The 24369-nt window shown below is 38.3% G+C and overlaps 1 protein-coding gene across 10 annotated transcripts in view; it reads left to right on the top strand.

The window, feature by feature from the left end:
- The window catches only part of UTRN (utrophin), a 575792-nt gene that overhangs the window by 114457 nt on the left and 436966 nt on the right, over positions 1-24369 (top strand). For all 10 annotated transcript variants that reach the window (XM_063666718.1, XM_063666723.1, XM_063666719.1 and 7 more), the window contains 4 exons: positions 2416-2477; positions 21109-21201; positions 22779-22856; positions 23216-23308. In XM_063666718.1, coding sequence (XP_063522788.1) covers positions 2416-2477; positions 21109-21201; positions 22779-22856; positions 23216-23308 — 326 coding nt within the window. The remainder of the gene's footprint in view (positions 1-2415; positions 2478-21108; positions 21202-22778; positions 22857-23215; positions 23309-24369) is intronic.

Consider the following 24369-nt stretch of genomic DNA (forward strand, 5'->3'; position numbering starts at 1 on the left):
TGCAGAAGTGTATTTATAAACTTTGAAGTATTTTTGAAACATTTGGATGTTAGAAAATGTATCGTTTACAGACAAATAATTTATCTGTTACTTAGACTTATATTCTGACATTGGCTTGACCCATAAAATAAAGACTATTGTTGAAACATTATCTTATTCATTTTTACAAACATAAGAATGGGAATCCATAAATTTGATTTCATTTCATATGTGAGAAAATGGAAAGATTATTATCATTTGATAAGGTAATAGTGCTAATTTCTTTGTCCACTTTATATCTGGGGAGAAACCTACATAGTATTAGATATTTTAATATGTTTTTGAAATAAGAAGGTTAAATGCTCCGGAAATAGGTTAAGAAAATGTAAAATGTAGTAAGATTTCTCTCTTAGAATTTTTTCCATTTTTATGGCCTCAAATTCTTAAGTTGTGTAAATGTTATCAAATTAAGATAATTTAATACTTATTTATGACCTTTCTATATTTTTTTATTCATGGGATTAAATAAAACTACATATAACAAGATTTATAAAAATAAATCCTTTTTAAGGTAGTGGGACAAATAATTGGATTTTCCAAATGCCCTAAACACTGATTTTTAATATTAAATTCATTTTGGTGAGGCTGGTATATCCCCCTCTTCAGGTTGATGTGTGGCGGTAGCCTTATATTCCGAGTATAATCTCTACTGTGTCCCTCTTTGATATGAAGATGGTAAAGGGTCATTCAGTGTGTAAGCAAGTTCTCTTGGTTAATAAATGGCTTATGTGGCCTTGATCAGATAATATAAAGCTTGAAATAGGGATCGTTGCTGTCTTTGCCATCCTTTCTTGAAGGAAGGTCACCTCTGAGCACCATTAATATCAAGGAGTTTCTTAAACAGCAGTTTTGTTTTCTATACTACTTGCTCCCTTAGTGTCTTGGAGTTGGTCTCCAATTACCTTTATGGATTTGTAAAAGTGCTTTTTTTTTTTTTCTGAAGCTGCTGCTGTATTTATTCTGGGAATGACCTTTTAATTACAAACTCTCCTTCCACAAGAGGGTAAGGACCAAAGACCACAAACTGGGTGAAGTGGTAGGTGAACCTCTAATGATCCTAGTAGAGGTTCGTGAGCAGGTGTGTATTTAATGTGGAACTGATGCTGGAGGGCCAAGCACACCTGGGCCTCCTCCATTATTATTTTGCTGCTCTGATGTGGGAGGCAGCCCAGCAGTATAAAAGGTGGCAAAGGAGGCAGGACACACATATGGATGGAGCCACACCTTTCTGCACTGTTGCAGATACGCCTTGGACAGCTTTCTGAACAACTGATAGAGATTGTGAAAATGCTGTTTTGTAGGCTTTAAGCCAACAGTGACTCTTTTACTGGCTTTAATAGAAAATCGGGGAGTGACGGAAAAGTATGATTTGAAGAGGTCCAGTGGATATTTATTCATCTACCTTGCTTACACTTTTACTGTAATCATTATAACAACGAGCTGAACACCAGCTCTTCGTCAAGTGCTTTTCATTTATATTCACTAACCTTTACAGTACTCTTGCAAGCTAGGTATTATTTATCCCCATTTTACAGATGAGAACTGTGAGGCTAAGCGATGTTATAATGACCCAAGGTCACACAATAAATGGATTGGGACACTGTCTATTTGGTTCTAAAGAGAAAGTCTTTTTCTCTTTTTGTTAGCCACACGACCTGCTTGTACGTAACCAAATCCTTCTACCCATATTTCAAAAGTTCAGGGTGGTCAGTCTTTTAAAGTAACTTTTCATTTTTTTATGGCTCAGAAAATGAATTTGTAATCAAAACCAAAATTGATAATGGTTTTAAATTCTTCTGATTTTTCTACCTGTAAAAGTTTGTGTAGATCAAGATCATTAAAACCTCATGCCAATCTTACTACAGGAAAGTGGGTTACAAGATTGACCATAAACCTTATACTGTCATTCTAGAGGGTGTAGGACCAGTATGAAGAGGGAGGAAGTCACAAATTCCTGAGTTTTTATTGGATAACTTTAATTTTTGTTTTTAGCATGCTGACATTTTGATTATGCTGAAATTTTACTTGCACAAAATGTAGCAGAAAGTGCTACGGGTACTAGCTGGAAAGTAGGGCTCTGATTCGATCGGATAAACCTGGATTTGGTCACTGATGGCAGGACTCTGGGGTTTAGGGTGAGACAACCTGGTCCCTTGGGAAAGGTGCCTGAGCCTCCCTCTGTTGTAGGCAGTGTTGGGCTCCATAAGTGAATCGGGCAGTCATCGCATTCTGCATTAGCTGCGCATCACTGTGCTCAAGGAGCTCGACTAATAGGACTATTTTAAACTCTCCAGGATAGAGATAACCTTATTTGGTGCTTTACTAAAGGTACAGACTCTCATACTTTTTCCTTCTCTTTCTTTTTCCATTCCACAGATGAACACAATGACGTACAGAAGAAAACCTTTACCAAATGGATAAATGCTCGATTTTCAAAGGTAACTGAAACTTTCAAAACCTTCGATGGTTCAGATGTCTCATTCTGATTGAAGGAGTTTGGTTGGAAGTGCAGTGAATTTTCCCCAGGAAGTGTCACCTAGCTGAAGTCTTCTGAGTATGCAGATACATGTATTTTTCCTTTATTCTCTCCTAAAATATGTTTAGATGGAAATTCTCATGCACATAGTTTATGGGACGCTATTGACTTTTACCTGGCCTTCTCCAGATATCTAAGGCAACAGTTAGCTGTTTTCGATTCTGCGAATCCTGGGTACATCTTGGAAAAGAATATATCATTGGGAAAATTTTTGTGTTCTCTTGGTTAAGAGGATGATGATTTCATTTTGCCTGGTTGAAACCAAATATTATCATTCAGGCAGTCTTTCTTCCCTGTCAGAAATATTTATGGATTTTTATTCTTGTGGATGTGGCTAATAATATTTATCTGCCTTGTGTTTTCTTTTTTTCTTGTGTACTTCCGTAATTCCCCCGCACCCCAAAGATCTGCTCTTAGCATTTCTAACCATTTAGAACATAATCAATACTTTGAGCAATATTTTTTCTTAGGGGCAGAGCATGCTGAAGAGAGGAATTGTCAGTGCTATTTTCAAATCTGTTCTAATATGGTTATCTATTAGTTATTAGTGTTGGAATTTTGTGCACTAAGGCTGAGGTAGGAGGAGAGTTTTCAGGATAACAGATTGTGTAGGACTCTTCTACAGCAAGATGAAAAGTAGAAGTTTCTCAGAGAAACACTGTTGTGGTCTTTTAAATAGTATAAAAGCTATTTTAATGAAGAGTTGCTTTTCAAAATTTTTGGTTGCTTTTCAAAAGTTGTAAAGGTTAGAGACACAAACATTGGTATTTCTTGAGGAAAAATGAGGATATCTTAAGGTTACTTTGAGTAGCAGCATGGTTTAAAAAATGCTCCACATCCCAATATTTATAGTTGGTTATTTGATTTCACTGCTTTTTGGGCTTTATAAGTTTATCTTGAGGGGTATTTTATCTTGCCTGTGAGTATGTAAGGAATGTGAAAACTAACTTTGACAGAGGTTAAAAATATAGAGAATTAGAACATAAAGGTGCTTACATAATTGGCAGTTATATGTGTAGGATTATTCCAAAGCACATGCAGGTGTGTTTTGGTAAATTTTAATTTGTTTTATTCCAGAGACACAGGTAACATATGTGCATCTTGGGCTTGACATGAATAAAAACTTTTGAACTATTCATCTGCATGTGACCATTTTCCAGAGAATGTAGTTTTAGCAACTGGGAGTCTGGATATGAGGTGTTTTATTCCAGTGGTCTCATGATTGCTCATATAAGTAAGATTATTCTTCCTGGTTATTCATGAGGATAACACGGTAATTGTTTACATAGAACCAGTGAAGCAGTTTTTAGCAGCTTAATTTAGTCTTTGGGGAAGAATTGCCTTAGAACTAATTTTGAAGATTGTTTTGAAAGCATTAAACTTGGTAGACCTAAGTTTAGAGAGCATTTGAAGCTAGGTAAATTACTTTTTACCTATTTATGAAAATGGAGAGAAATAAGTAGTAAAATAGGACGTGGAAAGGGTTTGTAGAGGAAGAGAGATGACAACTGAGAAAGAATAATTGAAAAGAAATTTCTCAATATTTATGGTGGGTCATTGACACCTTTAAAAAGATCTCAAATAAAACAAAATCTGGTAGTACCAGACTAGTTTATTAAATGAACTTGATATTTAAATTTGTGCATTTATAATGTCTATTATTTTGCAATTAAATGGGGCTTTAAGTCCCATGTAAATTGTTTGCCCTGGAATGTTTGTATTTCTTACCAAGATACTAGAAAGACTTGGTAATTTTTATCATTTTTAGTAAAAGTTATAGTTAGTTTTAGCTAAAAGCGTCTGTATTAGTTTTTGGAGATGGTAGTTTCTAAGCTCAGCTTCTGTGTTAGTGTTTGGAGATGGTGTTTGGAGAAAAACTACCAAAAGTGGGATGACTCTGAAAACTTTTATTTTCATCTAGCAAGAAATCAAAACCTAGAAGGAATTTGTCTGAGAAATTATGAATAGTTGGAGATGGGAGGCTCATGGCAGTGACACTAAACATCCACATTATTTTTTCTTTCCTCTGGCTGTCTTAAGACCATAAGTTGGATTGCTTCCAATTGGGGATAGTGAAAGAGGGAGTAACACATTTCTAGACTGGGAGATTTCCATAGACTCCCATGTGGCTTAACCCTTGCTGAGCTGGGGAAAGACTGTATTCATGCCTGGTATTACTAGGTAATGCAGAGGCTAGAACAAGAAAAAAAAATCCCATTGAAGGGAATGAATTTTTTTTCATTTTTTAAAATCCATGTCCTTTGGTACATTGTATAATTTTTCAGTGAGTCCACTACTTCCCTACAGTGTGGGTTCCTAAACAGAACAACAGGGCCCTTGTGCTGAGAAATCCAAACAGACACTGATGGCACCTTCTGCCATTTAGGAATTTGTTTTAAAACAGACATTTGTCTGGATATTTCCTTTGTGGCCTCCTCCCCATCAAAAGTCTCAATCAAATATCAAGTCTTGTTAATTCCAATACCTACATATATTCAAAATTGTCCACTTACTCTATGTAGAGTGACAGGTCTCTTTTCCAAGTCTTTGTTATTGGTGTTAGAAAAAATGGTGAGAGACTTTACAATGGGCAAAAAAAGACTAGTGGGTGTCCTGTTAGCTCAGGCATCTGAATTATCTCTGCCTTTAATTATTTTTGAGCTACTTTACAACTAGGTAAGTTGTGGAAAATAGGTATGCAAATGATTCTTATCCATGAAAATGAAAATTATTTGGAAAGCAGTTAATTATTACTCCTTGGATAGACCAGTTTTTGCATCTATTGCAAATCTATTTCAGTTTTCATTTTTCTTGTGTAAAACATGTGTTTTTTAAAAATTTTCCCCTGAACTGGTTGTAACACCTTACTGGGTCCCTCATTAATTAATGAGTTAAATAAAGTCTTTGACACACATTATTATCACATTGGTTTGCAGTCATGACTTTACCTTGTTTGAAAATTATCCTTGAATACATGGACCACTGTGATAATCTGCTAATTGGTTCTTCCATTCCATGCTCCACCTTCTCCATCTCCCTTTCCTTTCTTTTTGCTTTTTCTTTTGAGACACAGTCTAGCTCTGTTGCCCAGTCTGGAGTTCAGTGGTACAATCTTGGCTCATTGCAGCCTCTGCCTCCCAGGTTGCAGCGATTCTCCTGCCTCAGCCTCCCTAGTAGCTGGGATTATGGGCGCATGTCACCATGCCCAGCTAATTTTTGTATTTTTAGTAGAGACAGGGTTTCGCCATGTTGGCCAGGCTGGTCTCGAACTCCTGACCTCAAGTGATCCACCTGCCTTGACCTCCCAAAGTGCTGGGATTACAGGCGTGAGCCACTGCGCCCGGCCTCCCCTTCCATTTTTAAGAGAGTATCTATGGTGTTTCTAAAGGGTAAACCTGAATACCTTTTTCTCTTCTGTAAGCTTTTTCATTGGGTGCCCGTTGTCCTTTTTTTAAAAAACAAAATAAAAAATTGAAATTGTGTAATTTTTGGTATATAGTGTGATGTTTTGGTCTTACTTGGTTATTAAAGCTCTAAATAGCTGTCTCCCAATTTACTCCTAATTTTATTTTACTTTCCTCTCGCTCCCTCATTATGCTCCAGCCACACGGCCTGTGCTTACCATCCCGGTGAACCCTCCCTGGCCTTTGCACGCAGTCCTTTCTCTATCTCTTCCTGGCCAGCTCCTACCCCTTCCTTCTTGTCTGAGCTGAAATGTTGCATCCTGAAGGATCCCTTTTCTGAGCAGGCTAGAGTAGATAAGCTGTATACTCTTAAAGTGTTATGATTTGAAGCACTTACCATACTGTAATTTAAATAGTTGCCAGTCTTTTTTCCTAGGTTAGACATAAACTCTGTGGGTGAAGGGACTGTCTATTTGCTCATTGGCATATCTTTTGGCATTTAGTAGGTATCCAATAAAGTATTTGTAGGCTTAATAAATAAATGAATGAAAATGACATACATTGAATATGCCTAATTCTATATGTTCATAAGCCACTTGGGGATGGTTGCATTGGAAAGAGACAGGAGTAGAGTTTAGGACTGAGTGCAACATGACATGAATTGTGCTATGTCCTGGATATGAATACAATGCATCAGGGCTTTTGCTGCATTATTCACAAGAATAAACAAATCCAGCTATCCAAACTTTCCCTATTTACCTGATTTCTTGGAGTTGTGCTGCAGTGGTTGTTAAATAACCACTTGGACTTAATGCATATTATTATTTACCCAATACAATTCTTCACATAGAATCTAACTACTAAATTCACTGTGAAGAAAAATAAGACTTAAAAGTTAAAGCCAGCACAATTCTTTTCTTGATAAGGGATTTGGTAAAGAACTTGAGAATAATATCGGTCTAAAACCATCTTTTAATTTGTAACTGTATATGAATATACAGTAACCAAGACGGTGCTCACTCAAAATATGTATTCTTTTTGCTGCAAATCCTTGTGAACATATCATAGAGTATACAGTGCTTTGGAATTCAATGATCCTGAGAAGTCATAGTGTAGAGTAAATTATGGCTCTTGGATTTTTAAAAGTTATGAAGAGCTCAGAAAAAGTGATTATCTAAAAAAAGCTAAAAATTAGGAAATTAAACACTTATTTCTGGATATCCTGCTCATTTATTTATAACCTCAGGCAAATTATTAGTCAAGTTTTTCAGGTCACCTGGTCTACATTTCTATAGCCATAAGACACAATTGATCATTATTTACCTTCCTTATATCATGAAGAAATATTGAGGCATTGCTGAGAAGTGTATAGGAGATGATAATTACTTAGGAATGCAAAATAAAAACCCTATCAGGTACCTCGAATTTGTGATAGTCCTGCTTTGTGGATCCATGCCATACATAAACAGAAAAGAGAAAAAAGCATTGGCTCATTAAGCCCGCATTCTTCCATTCTATGGTGTGTACGACTTGACTGTTTTGCCCCTTCTAAATTTCAGAGCCTCTGGCTTGTTAGCCGGCCGGTCTCCCAAGGGAGGCAGCAAAGGCCTCATTGCTTTGCTTTGGGAAATTTGCTCTGACTTTGAGCCTGCATTTTCTTTGGCTGACTTTCAGAGCTGCTCATCTGGCAGAGCTGAAAACATACAAATTGCAGAAGTTCTTTTATCCGTTTGGTGAGATGGTTCTCTAAAGAGGCTTCACAAATAAAGGTTAGGTAGAAAATATGCAAACTTAAAAATGCTGAACTTGAGTTTGTGCAAATCCCTGCTTTTCTCTTTTCTAAGACACAGATGAGCCAAGTTTTCATGTAAGTTACAATTCCAAACTTGAAATTCAAATTGACAGAATGTAAGAGAGGAAAGCCATGAAGCATTTTTTATGAATTCCAATATGGAGAGCTATTAAGATATTTTCCTTTAGGAGACAGTGAGACATTGCTTTTAGATATTGTTTTTCTACTTTTTTCATGTTGGAAGTTAATAATCACTAAAATAAGGGTGGGAAAAGATGTGGAGGGAGATTTGTACAGGAGGTGCAATCGAAGGAGCCCAAACCCTTTTCCACCTCTAGATGTTCAGTCTTCTCTTTAGTACTGTAAAGAGGCTGACAGGCTTCCTGTGTGAAGATAAATCCCATCTATAGTAGAGGCTTGAGCTTGAAGAGTTACACACTGGGTCTGCCGTTGGTTTATTTTATGAGTATGCATATGACAACTCAACTGATTGTTTCAGGAGCCATACACATTCAAGTGGTTCCTTAAAAAGAAATGTGAATTTGTGTCTATTCACTAATACCTCTAAAAAGAAAACAATAAAATGCACTCCATATTCTTAAACACCAGCTTCCAGATATACTTTGGCTATACTTATGCAAGCTTTGTTCTTGTTGCTCTTTGTTTTGTTTTCATTCAATTTGAATTTTTAAAATTTGATTTTTGTCTCAAAATTGTTTGTAAAATGAATTTCACCTTGGTTGAAACTAAAAACAAGTGATTAAAATTAAAACTGTCAAGTATTATTTAATATGCTATGCTTTGATGAGTACCTAATAAAGGGTTTTGATTCAGCCTATTGGTATTCATAATTGTGAAGCAAATTTGGTAGTCTTTGTAATTGATGATCAGTTTAGAAATTGATCAACTGGGAGGAAATGACTTTTCACCCTTCACTTAGGAAGGAGTGAGCAGGACCACCTTCCTTGTGCTTTTCCATTCAGCCTCTTGTGGCTCCACCATCTCTAGCTTCAGAGATGGGCTCTGGTGGTGCAGGGAAGTGTGGGCTTATGCCAGGGTGGGAAGTAAGGTATCAAGAGGGGATTGCTGAGAGGTGGTGGTTGAGGGGAGAGAATCTCTATCTATTACACAGAGCAAGGAGACACTGGACCCATTTCCAGCTGTATCTGGCCTGGGAAGCTTTTAGCTGCAATTGCCAGAGGTAACCATCCACCAGCCATGAGTGGAGTCACACTTACGGGGAAGCTGACATTTATTTTTGTTACTATATGTTGGAGAAATAAAAAACCCTGCCAACACTGGTATCTCTGGGTACCAACATAGAATACAGAGAAAACACAATTTACAATTAAGTGTGCATGTATGGTTAAGTGCATGCAGGCAGTTGGCTAAAGACGTCAAAGTCTGGACAGAATTTCACACAAATATTCAGTAAAGTGGGAGAAAGAACAATGAACAGTTGTCTCTGTGAGAGACAACTAGATGTGCCTTGTTGTGATGGTCTCTTGTCCACCTTCTCAACAACTCCTGTGTTTAACTTAGCTTGAAAAACTGGAGACTGGATTTATCTATTTCCTGACCAAAAAAATTGGGTCTATTTTGTTTTAAGGAGACACCCTAAGGGAAGGGAAGGAGCAGTGTACCTGCCTCTCCTTTATATATATTGAACAAAGGGACTTTGATTTTATTTACCTTTACGCTATCATAATCAGTGCTGTTACCAGTGCCTCACCCTAGTCTCATGGAAGCCTATCTTTTGAAGGACTGCCTTCTTCAAACATTTCTACTGTATTGCCAGTTGTGTTTACATGGAATAAGCTATATTGTTTCCTGAGTTTGCCAACAGACCTTGCCTGGTATGCATAAGGAGTCAGAGCTTTTTATTTAGGTATTTATGTTATTTGTTTTATTTCCATAGGTTCTGGGGGGGAACAGGTCGTGTTTGGTTACATGAGTAAGTTCTTTAGCGGTGATTTGGTGAGATTTTGATGCACCCATCACCCGAGCAGTATACACTGTACCCAATTTGTAAAATTTTATCCCTCACCCCCACTCCCACCCGCACCCCCCCCCACCAGGTCCCCAAAGTCCATTGTGTCATTCTTATACCTTTGGATCCTCACAGCTTAGCTCCCACTTATGAGTCAGAACATATGATGTTTGGTTGCCCATTCCTGAGTTACTTCACTTAGAATAATGGCCTCCAGTTTCATCCAGGTTGCTGCAGATACCATTATTTCATTCCTTTTTGATGGCTGAATAGTATTCTGTGGTGTGTATATGTGTGTGTGTGTGTATATATATACACACCACAATTTCTTTATTCACTCATTGATCGATGGGCATTTGGGCTGGTTCCATATTTTTGCAATTGCAAATTGTGCTGCTATAAACATGCGTGTGCAAGCATCTTTTTGGTATAATGGCTCCTTTTCCAAATGCCTACCTCTGATGGGCATTTGGGCTGGTTCCATGTTTTTGCAATTGTGAATTGTGCTGCTATAAATATGCATGTGCAAGCATCTTTTTTGTATAATGACTTCTTTTCCTCTGGGTTGATACCCAGTAATGGGATTGCTGGATCAAATGGTAGTTCTACTTTTAGTTCTTTAAGGAATCTCCACACTGTATTCCATAGTGGTTGTACTAGTTTACATTTCCAGCAGCGTTCCCTTTTCACTGCATCCTCGCCAACATCTATTGGTTTTTGATTTTTTGATTATAGCCATTCATGCAGGAGTGAAGTGGTATCGCATTGTGGTTTTGATTTGCATTTCCCTGATCATTAGTGATGTTGAGCATTTTTTCATATTCTTGCTGCCCATTTATATATCTTCTTTTGAGAATTGTCCATTCATGTCCTTAGCCCATTTTTTTTTTTACTTGCTAGTTTGGAGTCAGAGCTTATTCAACCTCCAGACCTAAGCTGATTGTCCGTGGAGTACGCTAGTGGCCCCTGCCTCTGGCTGCCAGGTATCTGAGCCCCACAGTGGTTTCTTATCATCCCAGATTTTATCATCACTATACCGGTAACTTACCAAAATTGAGGTAAACATTCTGTTACATATCTGTATGACTTGTGATTCCCTGAAAGATATTACTTGGTTTGGCATGTGTTTTACAGTATTTTATAGTTCTGAAGGTAGGTGCACATTTACTGATTCAGAGTGTTCTCTGCACATTTACAGTGAACACTGTAAATCATTGCTCTGTAGTTAATGTGGCATACTCTGTGATGACCGGCACCATCTGTTTCTCTTGTCTCTCTCTCTTCCTCTTCTTCTCTCCCTCCCTCCTTTCAAGCAGGCTTCTAAATGGAATCTTTTTCAATTCTTAGCAACTTGTGCTGACCACCCAGAATTCTTAAAGAGGACGGCTGAGAGATCTGCACTCACTAATTGTTTAAGTGACTGGAGCACATTTTGCTGGTTTTCTGTTGTCGAGGTGTGGAAGGAACTCATTAGGCATTATTGCAGTGCCCTCATTTTGCTTTCAGTCTTCTCTGTGGAAAGCAATGCTGTGTTTGTTCTTTTACCACAGAGTTGAATCATAAAAGTAAATACTAAATATCATACAGTCTTAATTTCATTGATTAAGCTACACATTTTATAATTGAGATGAACCTAATTTTATTGTTTTGCTTAATCTTGACTGGAGACAGCATTCTTTTAAAAAATCTATTATTTGTTTTATGCAATAATACATAAACTTTGTAAAAATTAGATAAATCAGTAAATCCAAAGAAAATTGTTCAAACTACTTTCAATTCCACCATCAAGAGAAAAAGTGTGGCATTTTGTTGTATAATGGTTTAAAAATGTATTATCATATAAATATATTATCATTAACTAAGATGATGTACATAGTGCTTACTGATGCATTATTGATTATTAAGAAATTGAAGAATTACAAGAATGTAAAAGATGCTACATTTGTGTCAGTGTTGAGATTGGGGTTCATGAGTTAAAGATTCTAATTTGAAAAGATTTAGAAATGTTGCATTAAATTATTTCTTTTTGAATTTTTAAATTAACCAACTTCTTGCAAAAAACAGATGAGGAGGGAGAGAGAGAGACCATAAAATTTACAATGTTACCAGATGCTTGGGCATCATTTTGAACTATCAGGGGCATCAGATTAATCTCAGATTAATCTGAGGAGAGTGTGAATATATTATGGTATATACACTATATATGTTTGTGTGTATATATATATATATACACACTATACACACACACACACACACATAGACACACAGTAAACAATGAGACTAGTAATTGAATTAAATAGAGTGTCTCAAATCCTGTTTTGAAAATAGGGTGTAAATAAATAATAGAATAATCAGTGTCAAAGGGCTCAAATTTGTTATTCGTTTGTAAGATGACACTCATCAGACGCGTTACTTTTGAAAGCATTTAAAATCTGTGATCTTCCAACTGTTTTTATTATATGCAGTTGTAACTTGATTGCTTCTAATGGGTTTAGGTAAGTCATAGGACAGATTCTGTCTCCCTGCTATATCTGTTTCTTTGTACAATTTTGGCAGCACCAAGCTAGATTTGCAAATTCACCTTAATGTGTTTGCCATATTATGTTAGTACTGTTTTTTGTTTAAATCTACAGTCACGTGTCGCATAAGGATGTTTTAGTCATTGATGGACCACATATATGATGGTGGTCCCAGAAGATGATAATGAAGCTGAAAAATTCCCATAGCTTAGTGATGCTGTAACTGTTATAAGGGCATAGCACAATGCCATTTACTCGAGTGAATTAGTCTGTTCTTATGCTGCTACTAAAGACATACTTGAGACTGGTAATTTATAAAGGAAAGAGGTTTAATTGACCCACAGTTCCACATGGCTGGGGAGGCCATGGTGAGAAGCAAAGGAGGAGCAAAGTCACGTGTTGCATGGCAGCAGGCAAGAGAGAGAGCATGTTCAGGGAACTAACCATCAGATCTCATGAGACTTGCTCACTATCGTGAGAACAGCACAGGAAAGACCTGCTCCCATGATTCACTTATCTCCCACTGGGTCCCTCCCACGACATGTAGGAATTATAGGAGCTACAATTCGAGGTTTGGGTGGGGATACAGCCAAACCGTATCATCAGGTATTTGTGGTGATGCTGTCGTAAACAAACCTACTGTGCTGCCAGTTGCAGAAATGTCTAGCACATACAATTATGTACAGTACATAATACTTGGTAGTGATAACCAACAACTATGTTACTGGTTTATGTATTTATTATAATTTTATCATTATTTAATTAATTTATTTTCAGATAGAGTCTTGCTCTGTTGCCCAGGCTGCAGTGGTGGTACAATTATGGCTCACTGCAACCTTTACCTCCCCTGTTCAAGCGATTCTTCTGCCTCAGCTTCCTGAGTAGCTGGGATTACAGGCACGTGCCACCATGACTGGCTAATTTTTGTATTTTTAGCAGAGACAGGATTTCACCATATTGGCAGGCTGGTCTCAAACTCCTGACCTCATGATCTGCTCGCCTTGGCCTCCCAAAGTGCTGGGATTGCAGGTGTGAGCCACTGTGTCTGGTCCATTATTTTAGAGGGTACTCCTTCTACTCATTAAAAAAAAAAGTTAACTATAAAACAGCCTCAGGCAGTTCCTTCAGGAGGTGTCCCAGAGGAAGGCATCGGTATCATAGGAGATGACAGCTCCATGTGTGTTATTGCCCCTGAAGACCTTCCAGTGGGACAAGATCTGGAGGTGGAAGACAGTGATATTGTTGATCCTGACCCTGTGTAGGCCTAGGCTAATGTGTATGTTTGTGTCTTAGTTTTTGACAAAAAAGTTTAAAAACTAAAACAATACAGTTTTAAAAATTGAAAAAGGCTTATAAAATAAGGACAAAATGAAACAGAATATTCTTGCACAGATGTGTGATGTATTTGTGTTTTAAGCTGTGTTATTATAAAAAAGTCAAAAAGTTAAAGAAATTGAAAAGTTTATAAAGTAAAAAAGTTATGGTAATCTAAGGTTTATTATCAAAGAAAGGAAAATATTTTAAAAATAAATTTAGTGTAGCCTAAGTGTACAGTGTTTATAAGGTCAACAGTAGTATACATAATATCCTAGGCCTTCACATTCATTTACCACTCACCCAGAGCAATTTCTAGTCCTGTAAGTGCCATTCATGTTAAGTGTTCTATACAGGTGTACTATATCTTTTTTTTTTTTTCTTTTGAGACGGAGTCTCTCTCTGTTGCCCAGGCTGGAGTGCAGTGGCGCAGTCTTGGTTCACTGCAACCTCCACCTCCCAGGTTCAAGCGATTCTCCTGCCTCAGCCTCCTGCGTAGCTGGGATTACAGGTGTGCACCACCACAACCAGCTAATTTTTATGTTTTAGGAGAGACTGGGTTTCACCATGTTGGCCAGGCTGGTCTCCAATTCCCAACCTCAGGTGATCCACCCGCCTCGGCCTCCCAAAGTGCTGGGATTACAGGCATGAGCCATTGTATCCAGCCTAAAATCTTTTATATCATGTTTTGGCTGTACTTTTCTGTGTTTAGATACATAAATACTTACTATGTGTTACAGTTGCCTGCATTATTCAGTACAGTAGCATGCTCTATAGGTTTGTAGCCTAGGAGTGATATGCTATACCATCTAGCCTCGGTATGTTGTAGGCTATTCCATCTCGGTTTGTGTAAATATACTCTATGATGTTTGCACAATGATGAAATCACCTAAGGATGCATTTCTCTGAATGTATCCCTGTCCTTAAGTGACTCATGACTGTATTTGGAGTCTGAGTGCCGTGAAGTCAAGAGCTGCTTTCACCAGCCTTGGTTTTCGCATACTGTATGACAGAAAGTAGGCACTGATCTATCTCTCTACTGAAAAATCCAAGGCCCAATTCTGCTTCTTATTTGTTATTGATACAAAGAATTAGAATTTCACTCTTTTAAGAAATCCAAACTGCACTTTCTAAATCTTACTTTCTTATTCAAATTTTTATAGATTTTTTTCTATTACTACCGCTGTTGCTGAAAAACATGATCTGTGATAGAAATATTAATAATTGTGCTTTGGGAGTATTGAAGTAGGGTAAGAATAATACAATATCAGATCAGAGAGAGGGTGGGACCAGATCTCACAAGATTTTTATTTGGAGTTTGGATTGGATTTGCCTGTAATGGACACCCATTAGGGTAAATCAGGGAAATGACACAATGTGGTCTGCACATTAAAATTGGAATTATTCTGGCTCTTACTTAGAAGCAAAGAGATCAGTTGGCTGGAGCTGGAGTTCAGGCAATAGATAATGGCGGTTTGGGCTAGAGTTGACACAGTGACCATGGTAAGAAGTGGTCATGTTTGGGATGTGTTTTTGGAAGTGGAAGGACAGGGCTTGTGGGTGGGTTAGAGGTGGAGAAGATGTGAAAGGAAATGAATCAGGAATGACTCCTTTGTTTTTGGCCTGAGCAAGAGTCATGATTTCTTGATATATGATGTATTTGCAATTAATCATATTCTGTAGTCCGTGGGTGTGTGTGTGTGTGTGTGCGCATATTTGTGTGTGGCCTTTCTCCAGAGTTGACCAGTTCCTTAAGGCATTCCTCTTTGATTAATCCTATATTTCACCTATATGTGGTCATGCTCTATGCAGAAATTGCTCATCGGTCACCCTATGACCTGGTGTGCCTGTAGACAAGATCTATTTGTTTAGCACAGTGTTTTAGGAAATTACAGTTATCAGGAGATTATACATATAAATTCAGATTTCCACCTTCTTTTTGAAAATGACAAGTTTTGCCCACAGTGAACCTGAATTCCCATATGGCCACCCTTAGCTAGAACTGAGCAGGAGCTGCCACTTGAGCCTGCAGAGCCAGCTGATTCTCCAGATGTGCCTGGGGCCCATCAGGGTTGCTGCCCTCAAATGTGTCATTACTGCAGTTGTTTGCAGCCCTTGCTCCCCGCTAGACCCCCCTGGCTTCTCCCCATGCATTGTGATGACCGTTTGCCTTTGTGCTCTAACATTTTAAAATCCAGCAGCAGTAGGGTCCCAGCTGCAAGTATGAATGCTGGTCTCACTTGTCAAAATGGTGATGGTAGAGGGAGATGAGACTTGGGGACAGCCAAAGCTGGCCACACTAGGGCTGTAGTATCTGTCATCTAGAGTCGTGTCATGTGGTTGTTTAATTTTTTTAAAGTTAAATGTGACCCAAGGCTTATATACCCTTCAAGTTCAAGACTGTTCATTTATACCATTTTGTATTTATTGGAAAACTATGGAAACTCTCTTGAGAATAAGGAGAATGACCTGAACTTGGCATTTCTGCAGGGCCAAGCACAAAGGAGGTATTCACTAAATATTTGTCCAAATGCATTATTCAACTGTATTCTCTTTGTCAGAGAAGTCTCTGCAAATGAGTCTTTGCAAAGACTTCAAAATCGAAATAAGAGGTTAACTGTCAGGGTGAGTCAGTTTTTATTTTTATTCATAGATGACTTCTGACATTTCCAAGCTGTTTTGCAGAGTGGATCCCAAGTTTACAGCTTGTGATACCAAAGCACTAGACACGCTTTAAAGTGGGGTACTAGGAAAAAATAGTCTGCATTTTGAATTCATCAAAATATAGTATATATCTTGTTGCTCTCTTTGGGAGGCCACTAAATATATCCCACCCACTCCAGTGATTAACTATTTTTTTCCCTATGTATCCCAGTCCAGTAATGAAATATTTTCTTCCCTATCTGTCCTAGTCCTGTGCCTTCATAATTTTAGTAGCAGTATAGCACAGATGTTGAAAACATACATTTAGAGCCAGATTTTGTGGTATCAGATCCTGGTTCTGCCTCTCATTTGTTAAGTCACCTCCACATCAGTTTCTTCACCTGTAGAATGAAGATGATGATGCTGTTTTTCTCGAAATACTATTATAAGGGAATAAATAATACATCTAAGTAATACAACTAAATCTTTATAAGTCTCTTAGAACATATCTGATACATAGTAAATGCTTGCTATAATTATGTCTAAGAACATTTCATATTTCTACTGCCTATTTGCGTATGGCCTATGAGCTAAGATGGTTTTTACAGCTTTAGGTGGTTGCAAAAAAATCAAAAGAAGAGTAATATTTTGTGACATGTGGGAATTATGTGAAATTCAAATTTTATTGTCTACAAACAAAGTTTTATTGGAAGATAGTCATTCCAGTTGGTTTATTTGTTTATGTACTGTCTATGGCTGCTTTCACTTTACAACAAAAGGTAGTTAATTGTTTTTGAATGAGATGTGTTTCTGCAGCTCATCATATGACATATTAATGAAACCTGAGACTTGTGAGATCTTTCTCTGTGAATTGACACTACCATGTTCTCATGTTCAGGGCCTGCTTTTGCCTTCCTGCCTGAGATGAAGAAATGCTTAGTTGTTGTCTCAGTCCTTTCAGATATTGTTGATATTTTATTACACTTTTCTGCCGATAGAAAACACTAAAGTTATGCTTGTGATATAGTCACATCAACCATTTAATGAACATCTGTCATCTTAGTTTTTAACAGGTGAACAAATAGATGCAGAAAGGCCAAGTAACTTGCCCAAAGTTCTATGGCCAATAAGAGGCCTCTTGTTTACAGATGAGGTCATTGATGGACATCCATAATTATTTATAATATGAATAAATATTTATATTTCTTTTTTTTTTTTTTTGAGATGGAGTCTCACTCTGTCACCCAGGCTGGAGTGCAGTGGCGTGATCTTGGCTCACTGCAAGCTCTGCCTCCCAGGTTCACGCCATTCTCCTCCCTCAGCCTCCTGAGTAGCTGGGACTACAGGAACCCGCCACCACTCCTGGCTAATTTTTTTTTTTTTTTTTGTATTTTTAGTAGAGACGGGGTTTCACCATGTTAGCCAGGATGGTCTCGATCTCCTGACCTTGTGGTCTGTCCGCTTCGGCCTCCCAAAGTGCTGGGATTACAGGTGTGAGCCATTGTGCCTGGCCTATATTTCTTTTATATAATGCGGTTTTTTGTTGTTGTTGTTGTTGTTTGTTTGTTTTTTTGAGACAGAGTCTTTCTGTGTTGCCTAGGTTGTAGTGCAGTGGCATGCAGTCTCCGATTCCTGGGTTCAAGCAATTTTCCTGCCTCAGTCTCCCAAGTAGATTACCTGGGATTACAGGTGTGCGCCACCACACCCAGACATTTTTGTATTTTTAGTAGAGATGGGGTTTTGCCATGTTCGCCAGGCTGGTCTCGAATTCCTGCTCAAGTGATCCTCTCGCCTTGGCCTCCCAAAGTGCTGGGATTACAGACATGAGCCACCATGCCCAGCCAGTTGTTTTATATTATATTATTTTTTGGAAAGTGGAGAGTGGATTTGAGAAGGGTTACAGGCTGCCCAGGTGTTATATTAGCTGCCCTTGCCATCATCAGTATTTTCTAAGATCCTTTCTATGCCTGTATAACCCCATTTGTTTCTCCCATGCACTTTACCTATATATTTTTGCTATGCCTAAGACCTGAAAGTGAATTTGGTTATTTGTTGGCTATTTTGCAAAACTGTACTTCTGGTTGGGTGGGGGAGGGGGATTAGAGGTAGGCAGGTGACGAAGGCCACTTCTGCCCATTGCTTTTACTGACAGTGGGTAGCAAGTCCTCAGGGGACTTTCCCCTCAAGGGGAAATTACCCCTTACCAGGCTTCCTGAAGTTCTGCCTCTGGAAAGTGGCCCCTGCATCTTGCACATCTCTGTGTTATTTTGATTGATGGGGAAAATCTCTTTGTCCCTGAATCTATCGCTGCCTGTGAAAAAGGCAGCTGGGAACAGAAAAGCAGCTTTGTTTCAGATATGAATAAGTAACAGTGTATTCTTTACTGATTCTGTGGTGAAAACTTTACTGCACTTTCCCTCATCTGAAGTATATGAACAATGAAAAAGGCACATGCTAAAAATTATGAGTTGGCTATACCTAATACTTATTTAAAAACAGATAGAGAGAGGGGAACAAGGGTTGAAAAACTACCTACTGGGTACTGTATTCACTACTTGGGCAATGGGATCATTCGAGAGCCAAATCTTAGTGTCCCACAACATACCCATGTAACAAACCTGCATATGAACTCCCTGAATCTGAATTTTTAAAAAGATAATTAAATTATGCCTTGTAAAAAACTCAATAAAGTCTAATTCAAGGGTCAACTCCTGTCTGAAGCCCTTGCCCACTCCCTGGCTTGCAGTGATCTTGGGGTCTCTCTCCTCTGTGCTCCTATAGCACTAGCACACTTTTCTATTCCAGACCTTACACATTGCACCGTAATTATTATTTTCTAAAAAAGAGTATCTCTTCCACTGAATGGTAAGCTGCTGAGTGTGCAGACATATGGAATCTTTATTCATCTTTGTAATTCAGGTCTCTTTAGTTGCACGCGCGTGTGCACACACAGACACACACACACACACAATAAAAACAGATAAGGAATCACAAGGGAAGGAAGGAAGGAGTAATGCCAAATTTTACGAAACTTCAGAATGGCTCCTTCTTCCCCCTCCATTTCAAACTCAGAGTAAAGTTTTGCTTCATATGAATGATATGTATATATTTTTTAAAGTGAGAAATGAAGAAGATAAAAGAAGTATTGGTTAAAAAATATCTATTATTGACAGGAAGTGGGACTGTTAATCTCTGTGGAGATTTTATTATACAAGGCAGTAATTTGATACAAGATAATACAACATTTATTAAATATTACATTGTATTCTATAGTTCTCAGGGCATTTTCTTATAATATTCTATTATTTGATCTTTACAGTGACTTTTGATTTAAAAGGTTAGGTAGCTGAGCCTGGTTCACCAGGTAGTTAAAGGTCAAACTGGACTTAAAGCCGAGGCTTCCTGATTTTCTGTGCGGTGATCACCCCATTGCATAATAATTCATTGTATCACAGACAGGCAAGGATCTACCAAACTTACAGTGAATGGAGTGGGATTTTCTGGCATCAGACACTAGAGCAGGATTATCTGTGGGAGTTGATGCTATTTATCAGGAACAAGAGTTTAGAAATTCTATAAGCTTTGTAAGTTAAAATCTTGGACTGGTACTAGTTTTAAGCACAAAAAGTATTTAATTGTTAAGCCCAAAGTGCCTTAAGTGTTAAGAAATTAATAACCAGAAATACAGACTGAACACCTCAGTCCTGAAATTGATGACCAAATCACATGCTCCCATAATGGAAAGGCTGGAAGACGTTGTCACACTGTGATGTGAGATGCAGTGACGAAGTGACAGTCCTCATACTTTTAGTTGGCCTCTGCACCCGGATGTTGTAGGCTCATTTACATTTTTAATGCGTCTCATTATCATTGCTTTCTCAGGAACATATACCATACTCAAGGCCTATTATTTTGTCGTTTATTGTTCTTTCTTCCACTTTACTATATATTTGTGTGAAATTATGTGCAGACTTTGTATTTTTTTTTTTTTTTTTGAGATGGAGTCTTGCTATGTTGCCCAGGCTGGAGTGCAGTGGCGCGATCTTGGCTCACTGCAACCTTCACCTCCTGGGTTCAAGCAATTCTCCTGCCTCAGCCTCCCGAGTAGTTGGGATTGCAGGTGCCTACCACCATGCCCAGCTAATTTTTGTATTTTTACTAGAGATGAGGTTTCACCATATTGGCCAGGCTGGTCGCAAACTCCTGAGCTTGCCTCGGCCTCCCAAGTGCTGGAATTACAGGCATGAACCACGATGCCCAAAGGCCTATCTATGTTAACAACAGCTTGATTTGCTTTCTTTGTAAGGAAAAATGCAATTTATTTCAGCTTAAAATATTCTTCATGGGATTTGAAAATTTCTGTATTTGTACTTGTTCTTTCTATAAAAGACAAATTTGGGCCAGGTGCAGTGGCTCACGCCTGTAATCCCAGGACTTTGGGAGGCCGAAGTGGGCAGATCATGAGGTCAGGAGATCGAGGCCATCCTGGCTAACACGGTGAAACCCCATCTCTACTAAAAATATAAAAAATTAGCTGGGCGTGGTGGCGGGCGCCTGTAGTCCCAGCTACTCTGGGAGGCTGAGGCAGGAGAATGGTGTGAACCCTGGAGGCGGAGGTTGCAGTGAGCTGAGATAATGCCACTGCACTCCAGCCTGGGCGACAGAGTGAGACTCTGTCTAAAAAAAAAATAAAATAAAATAAAAACAAAATAAATAAATAAAAACCCCCAAAAGACAAATTTGGATAGTCTGCAGATCATCCACAACATTTTAATTGAGCAAAAAATGAAGCCACTCATTTATTTGCCAGGTATATATGGAGTTTCTGCTGTTGGCATACCCCATATTTTATTTGTGTTTTTCTTTTACAGAGTGGGAAACCACCCATCAATGATATGTTCACAGACCTCAAAGATGGAAGGAAGCTATTGGATCTTCTAGAAGGCCTCACAGGAACATCGCTGGTGAGCAAGTCATCTTTGTAAACAATGGAGTCTCCGGTCATTACTGATACTTGATGACTCATTGTGGGTACCCATTAAAGTGAAAGTATCCATTTTACTTTACATTCAAATGTAAAGGCTGAAATTCAGAACATTTTTAACAAAGCATTTTAATGAGTGCTTTGATACAACAACATTTTGGCTCTTCTGAGGGCTCTGTTTTTATTGAAGATAAAATTACCTTAAATGTTTATTGCTCTGAGACAGCCCAGGATGAGAGAATTACAAAAAAGAATGAATTTATGGAGAGGACACAATGTTTTGAACAGTAGAGTCTGGAGACAAACACATTTAAGAGTTAACTATTTTTAAAAATAGTTGTTAAGGCTGGGCGCGGTAGCTCACACCTCTAATCCTAGCACTTTGGGAAGCCGAGGTGGGCGGATTGCCTGAGCTCAGCAGTTCAAGACCAGCCTGGGCAACATGGTGAAACCCCATCTCTACTAAAATACAAAAAATTAGCTGGGCGTGGCGGCATGTGCCTGTAATCCCAGGTACTCAGGAGACTGAGGCCAGGAGAATTGCTTGAACCCAGGAGGCGGAGGTTGCAGTGAGCCGAGATTGCGCCACTGCACTCCAGCCTGGGCAACAGAGCGAGACTCTGTCTCAAAAAAAAAAAAAAAAGGTGTTAAAAACTATGACATCTATTTTTGATTCAGATTTTCAGGATTATATTTTGTTGATTTATTTTTTAATTACAACTCTATTATTTTATGTGTAGGGTACTCCGAACTCATGCAGATAAAACTGCCAATGAAGAGGATGCATTTATGGGTACAAATGTTAACTCTAGAGGTAGAATTACTATCACAGTACAGAGAGATGCACTCCTGAAGATGAATTTCTTTCTGGCAGAAGTGTGGGATGTCATTCTCTCCCTTTGCTCTCCAGGTGGTGGGTAGACAACTGTTAGACAGGCTGATCCCTCTCTCAGATAAGGTTCTGGCCAGTGAAGTAGAAAGAAGCTACATAGGTTATCTTTCCCCAGATGGGAATTCCCTGCCTTCCGAGGACTCTTGCAATGCTACCTGGAGCCTGAGATGGTGCCTCTTAATCCTCCTTGCTCTGTTCACATCTGTGCAGAATAAAGAGGACACAATTTCTCTAAAATCCTTCTGCAGCCAGACCAATTGAGAGAAAGGAAGCTTTGTTCATAGAGCGCTGGTTTCCAAACTTGTCTGCACATTAGAACTACAGGCAATCTTTTAAAAATCCCAAGTCCAGACCACACCCTAGACCCATGAATCCACGCTCTTTGGGGGTGGGGTTGGACAGAGGGATTGGTGTTTTTATGAAGCTGCCTAGATTTCAATGTGCATGCAAGTTAGGGAACTGGTATCTTAAGATGTTGTTAGTTAAGGGATTTTCATACTGTAAACACCAGCTTCCAGGGTGGTAACCTGAGACCTCAGCCAGAGCTCCTGCCTCTGAGGGGCCCTGTACGCTGAGCTTCACCTCTATGTGTGTCTCAATGTTAGTGTTAGTCAGGCATATGGAGGGACAATCAGTTTTACTTGCTTTTGTGTTTTATTTTCCAGCCAAAGGAACGTGGTTCCACAAGGGTACATGCCTTAAATAACGTCAACAGAGTGCTGCAGGTTTTACATCAGAACAATGTAAGCGTGTAATGTGAGTTTTGGGGGTCTGTGCTGCCATCAGCATGATTTATTGTGAAACTCACCGACTGCTTGATGCATTGGCATCCACTGATTCTTGCAAACATTTTTTCTTATGAGAAATATTGAACTTTTTCTGTGTGTGAAGAAACAGTCATGTGCTTTTTCTGATGGCTATATTGATCTGTGGTATAAATAATACATTTTTGAGATTTAAGCTTACCTGATTCTCTAAAATGAAATTTCTCTTATCTCTCACTTATACTGCTGTCCAAATGTGCTAAAATAAAAACCTGGAGTTCTGTGAAGAAATTGTCTTAAAAGTGTTTTTGTTTCTGTTTTTTGTTTTGTCTTAATAGGTGGAATTAGTGAATATAGGGGGAACTGACATTGTGGATGGAAATCACAAACTGACTTTGGGGTTACTTTGGAGCATCATTTTGCACTGGCAGGTGGGGAAATTTCCAATCACTTTTTAATAGAGATGGAAAATGTATTGTCTGTCTTTTAGTTTCTTAAGGCTGCCGTAACCAAGTACCACAAGCTGCTTGTCTTGAACAACAGAAATTTGTTGTCTCCCAGTTCTGGAGGCCGGAAGTCCAAGATCAAGGCATCAGCAGAGTTGGTTTTTCCTGAGGGCTCTGAGGGAGACTCTGATCCAGGCCTTGCCCCCAAATTCTGGTGGTATGTCTGCAATTCTTGCAGTTCCTTGGCCTGTGATAACATAGCTCCAGTGCTGACGTGGCGTTCTCCCTGTGTGCATATCTGTCAAATTTCCTCTTTTTGTAAGGACATCAGTCATAGTGGATTTAGGACCCACCTTACTCCTGTATGACCTCATTCTAACTAGTGACATCTGCAATGACCTTATTTCCAAATAGAGCCTCTCTCTGAAGTACTGAGGGTTAGGACTTCAACATATTAATTTTAGAGAACATAATTCAACTCATAACAATTTTCAATGGAAGAGGCTGACAAAATGCCCTGTTTTCCTGGCATAGGAAAAAAAGTACCTACCTTTCTTATGTTAAATTTTAAAAATTGACATAAATCTAGAAAAGTTGCAGGAATAGTTCGAAGAATTCCCAAGTACCTTTCACTCACATTTCCTAAATGTTACCAGTTGTCTATATTTCATTTGTACTCTCTCTCAATCTGCCTAAAATATTTAGTGTGTATTTTCTAAAGCCATGGCATTTTCCTAAAAACAAGAACTCTCTTATGTAAACACAATAGCATATTGGTATAATAATATGAGATGTAAAATATTGATATTTAAAATGCCAATTATTGATTATTAAATATGAAGACTTAGTATATACTTATTAAAATCAAGAAAATAACATTGAAATAATACAATTATGTAATCTACAGATCTTAAGATTTTGTCAGTTGTCCCAATAATATCCTTAGTAGCAAAATAAAATCTGAGATGATGCATTACATTTATTTTTCATGTCTCTTTAGTCCTCTTTAATCTGGAAGTTTTTGAGTCTTTGTATTTCATGATATT

This window comes from Pongo pygmaeus, chromosome 5 (assembly GCF_028885625.2).
Source record: "Pongo pygmaeus isolate AG05252 chromosome 5, NHGRI_mPonPyg2-v2.0_pri, whole genome shotgun sequence".
NCBI lineage: Eukaryota > Metazoa > Chordata > Mammalia > Primates > Hominidae > Pongo > Pongo pygmaeus.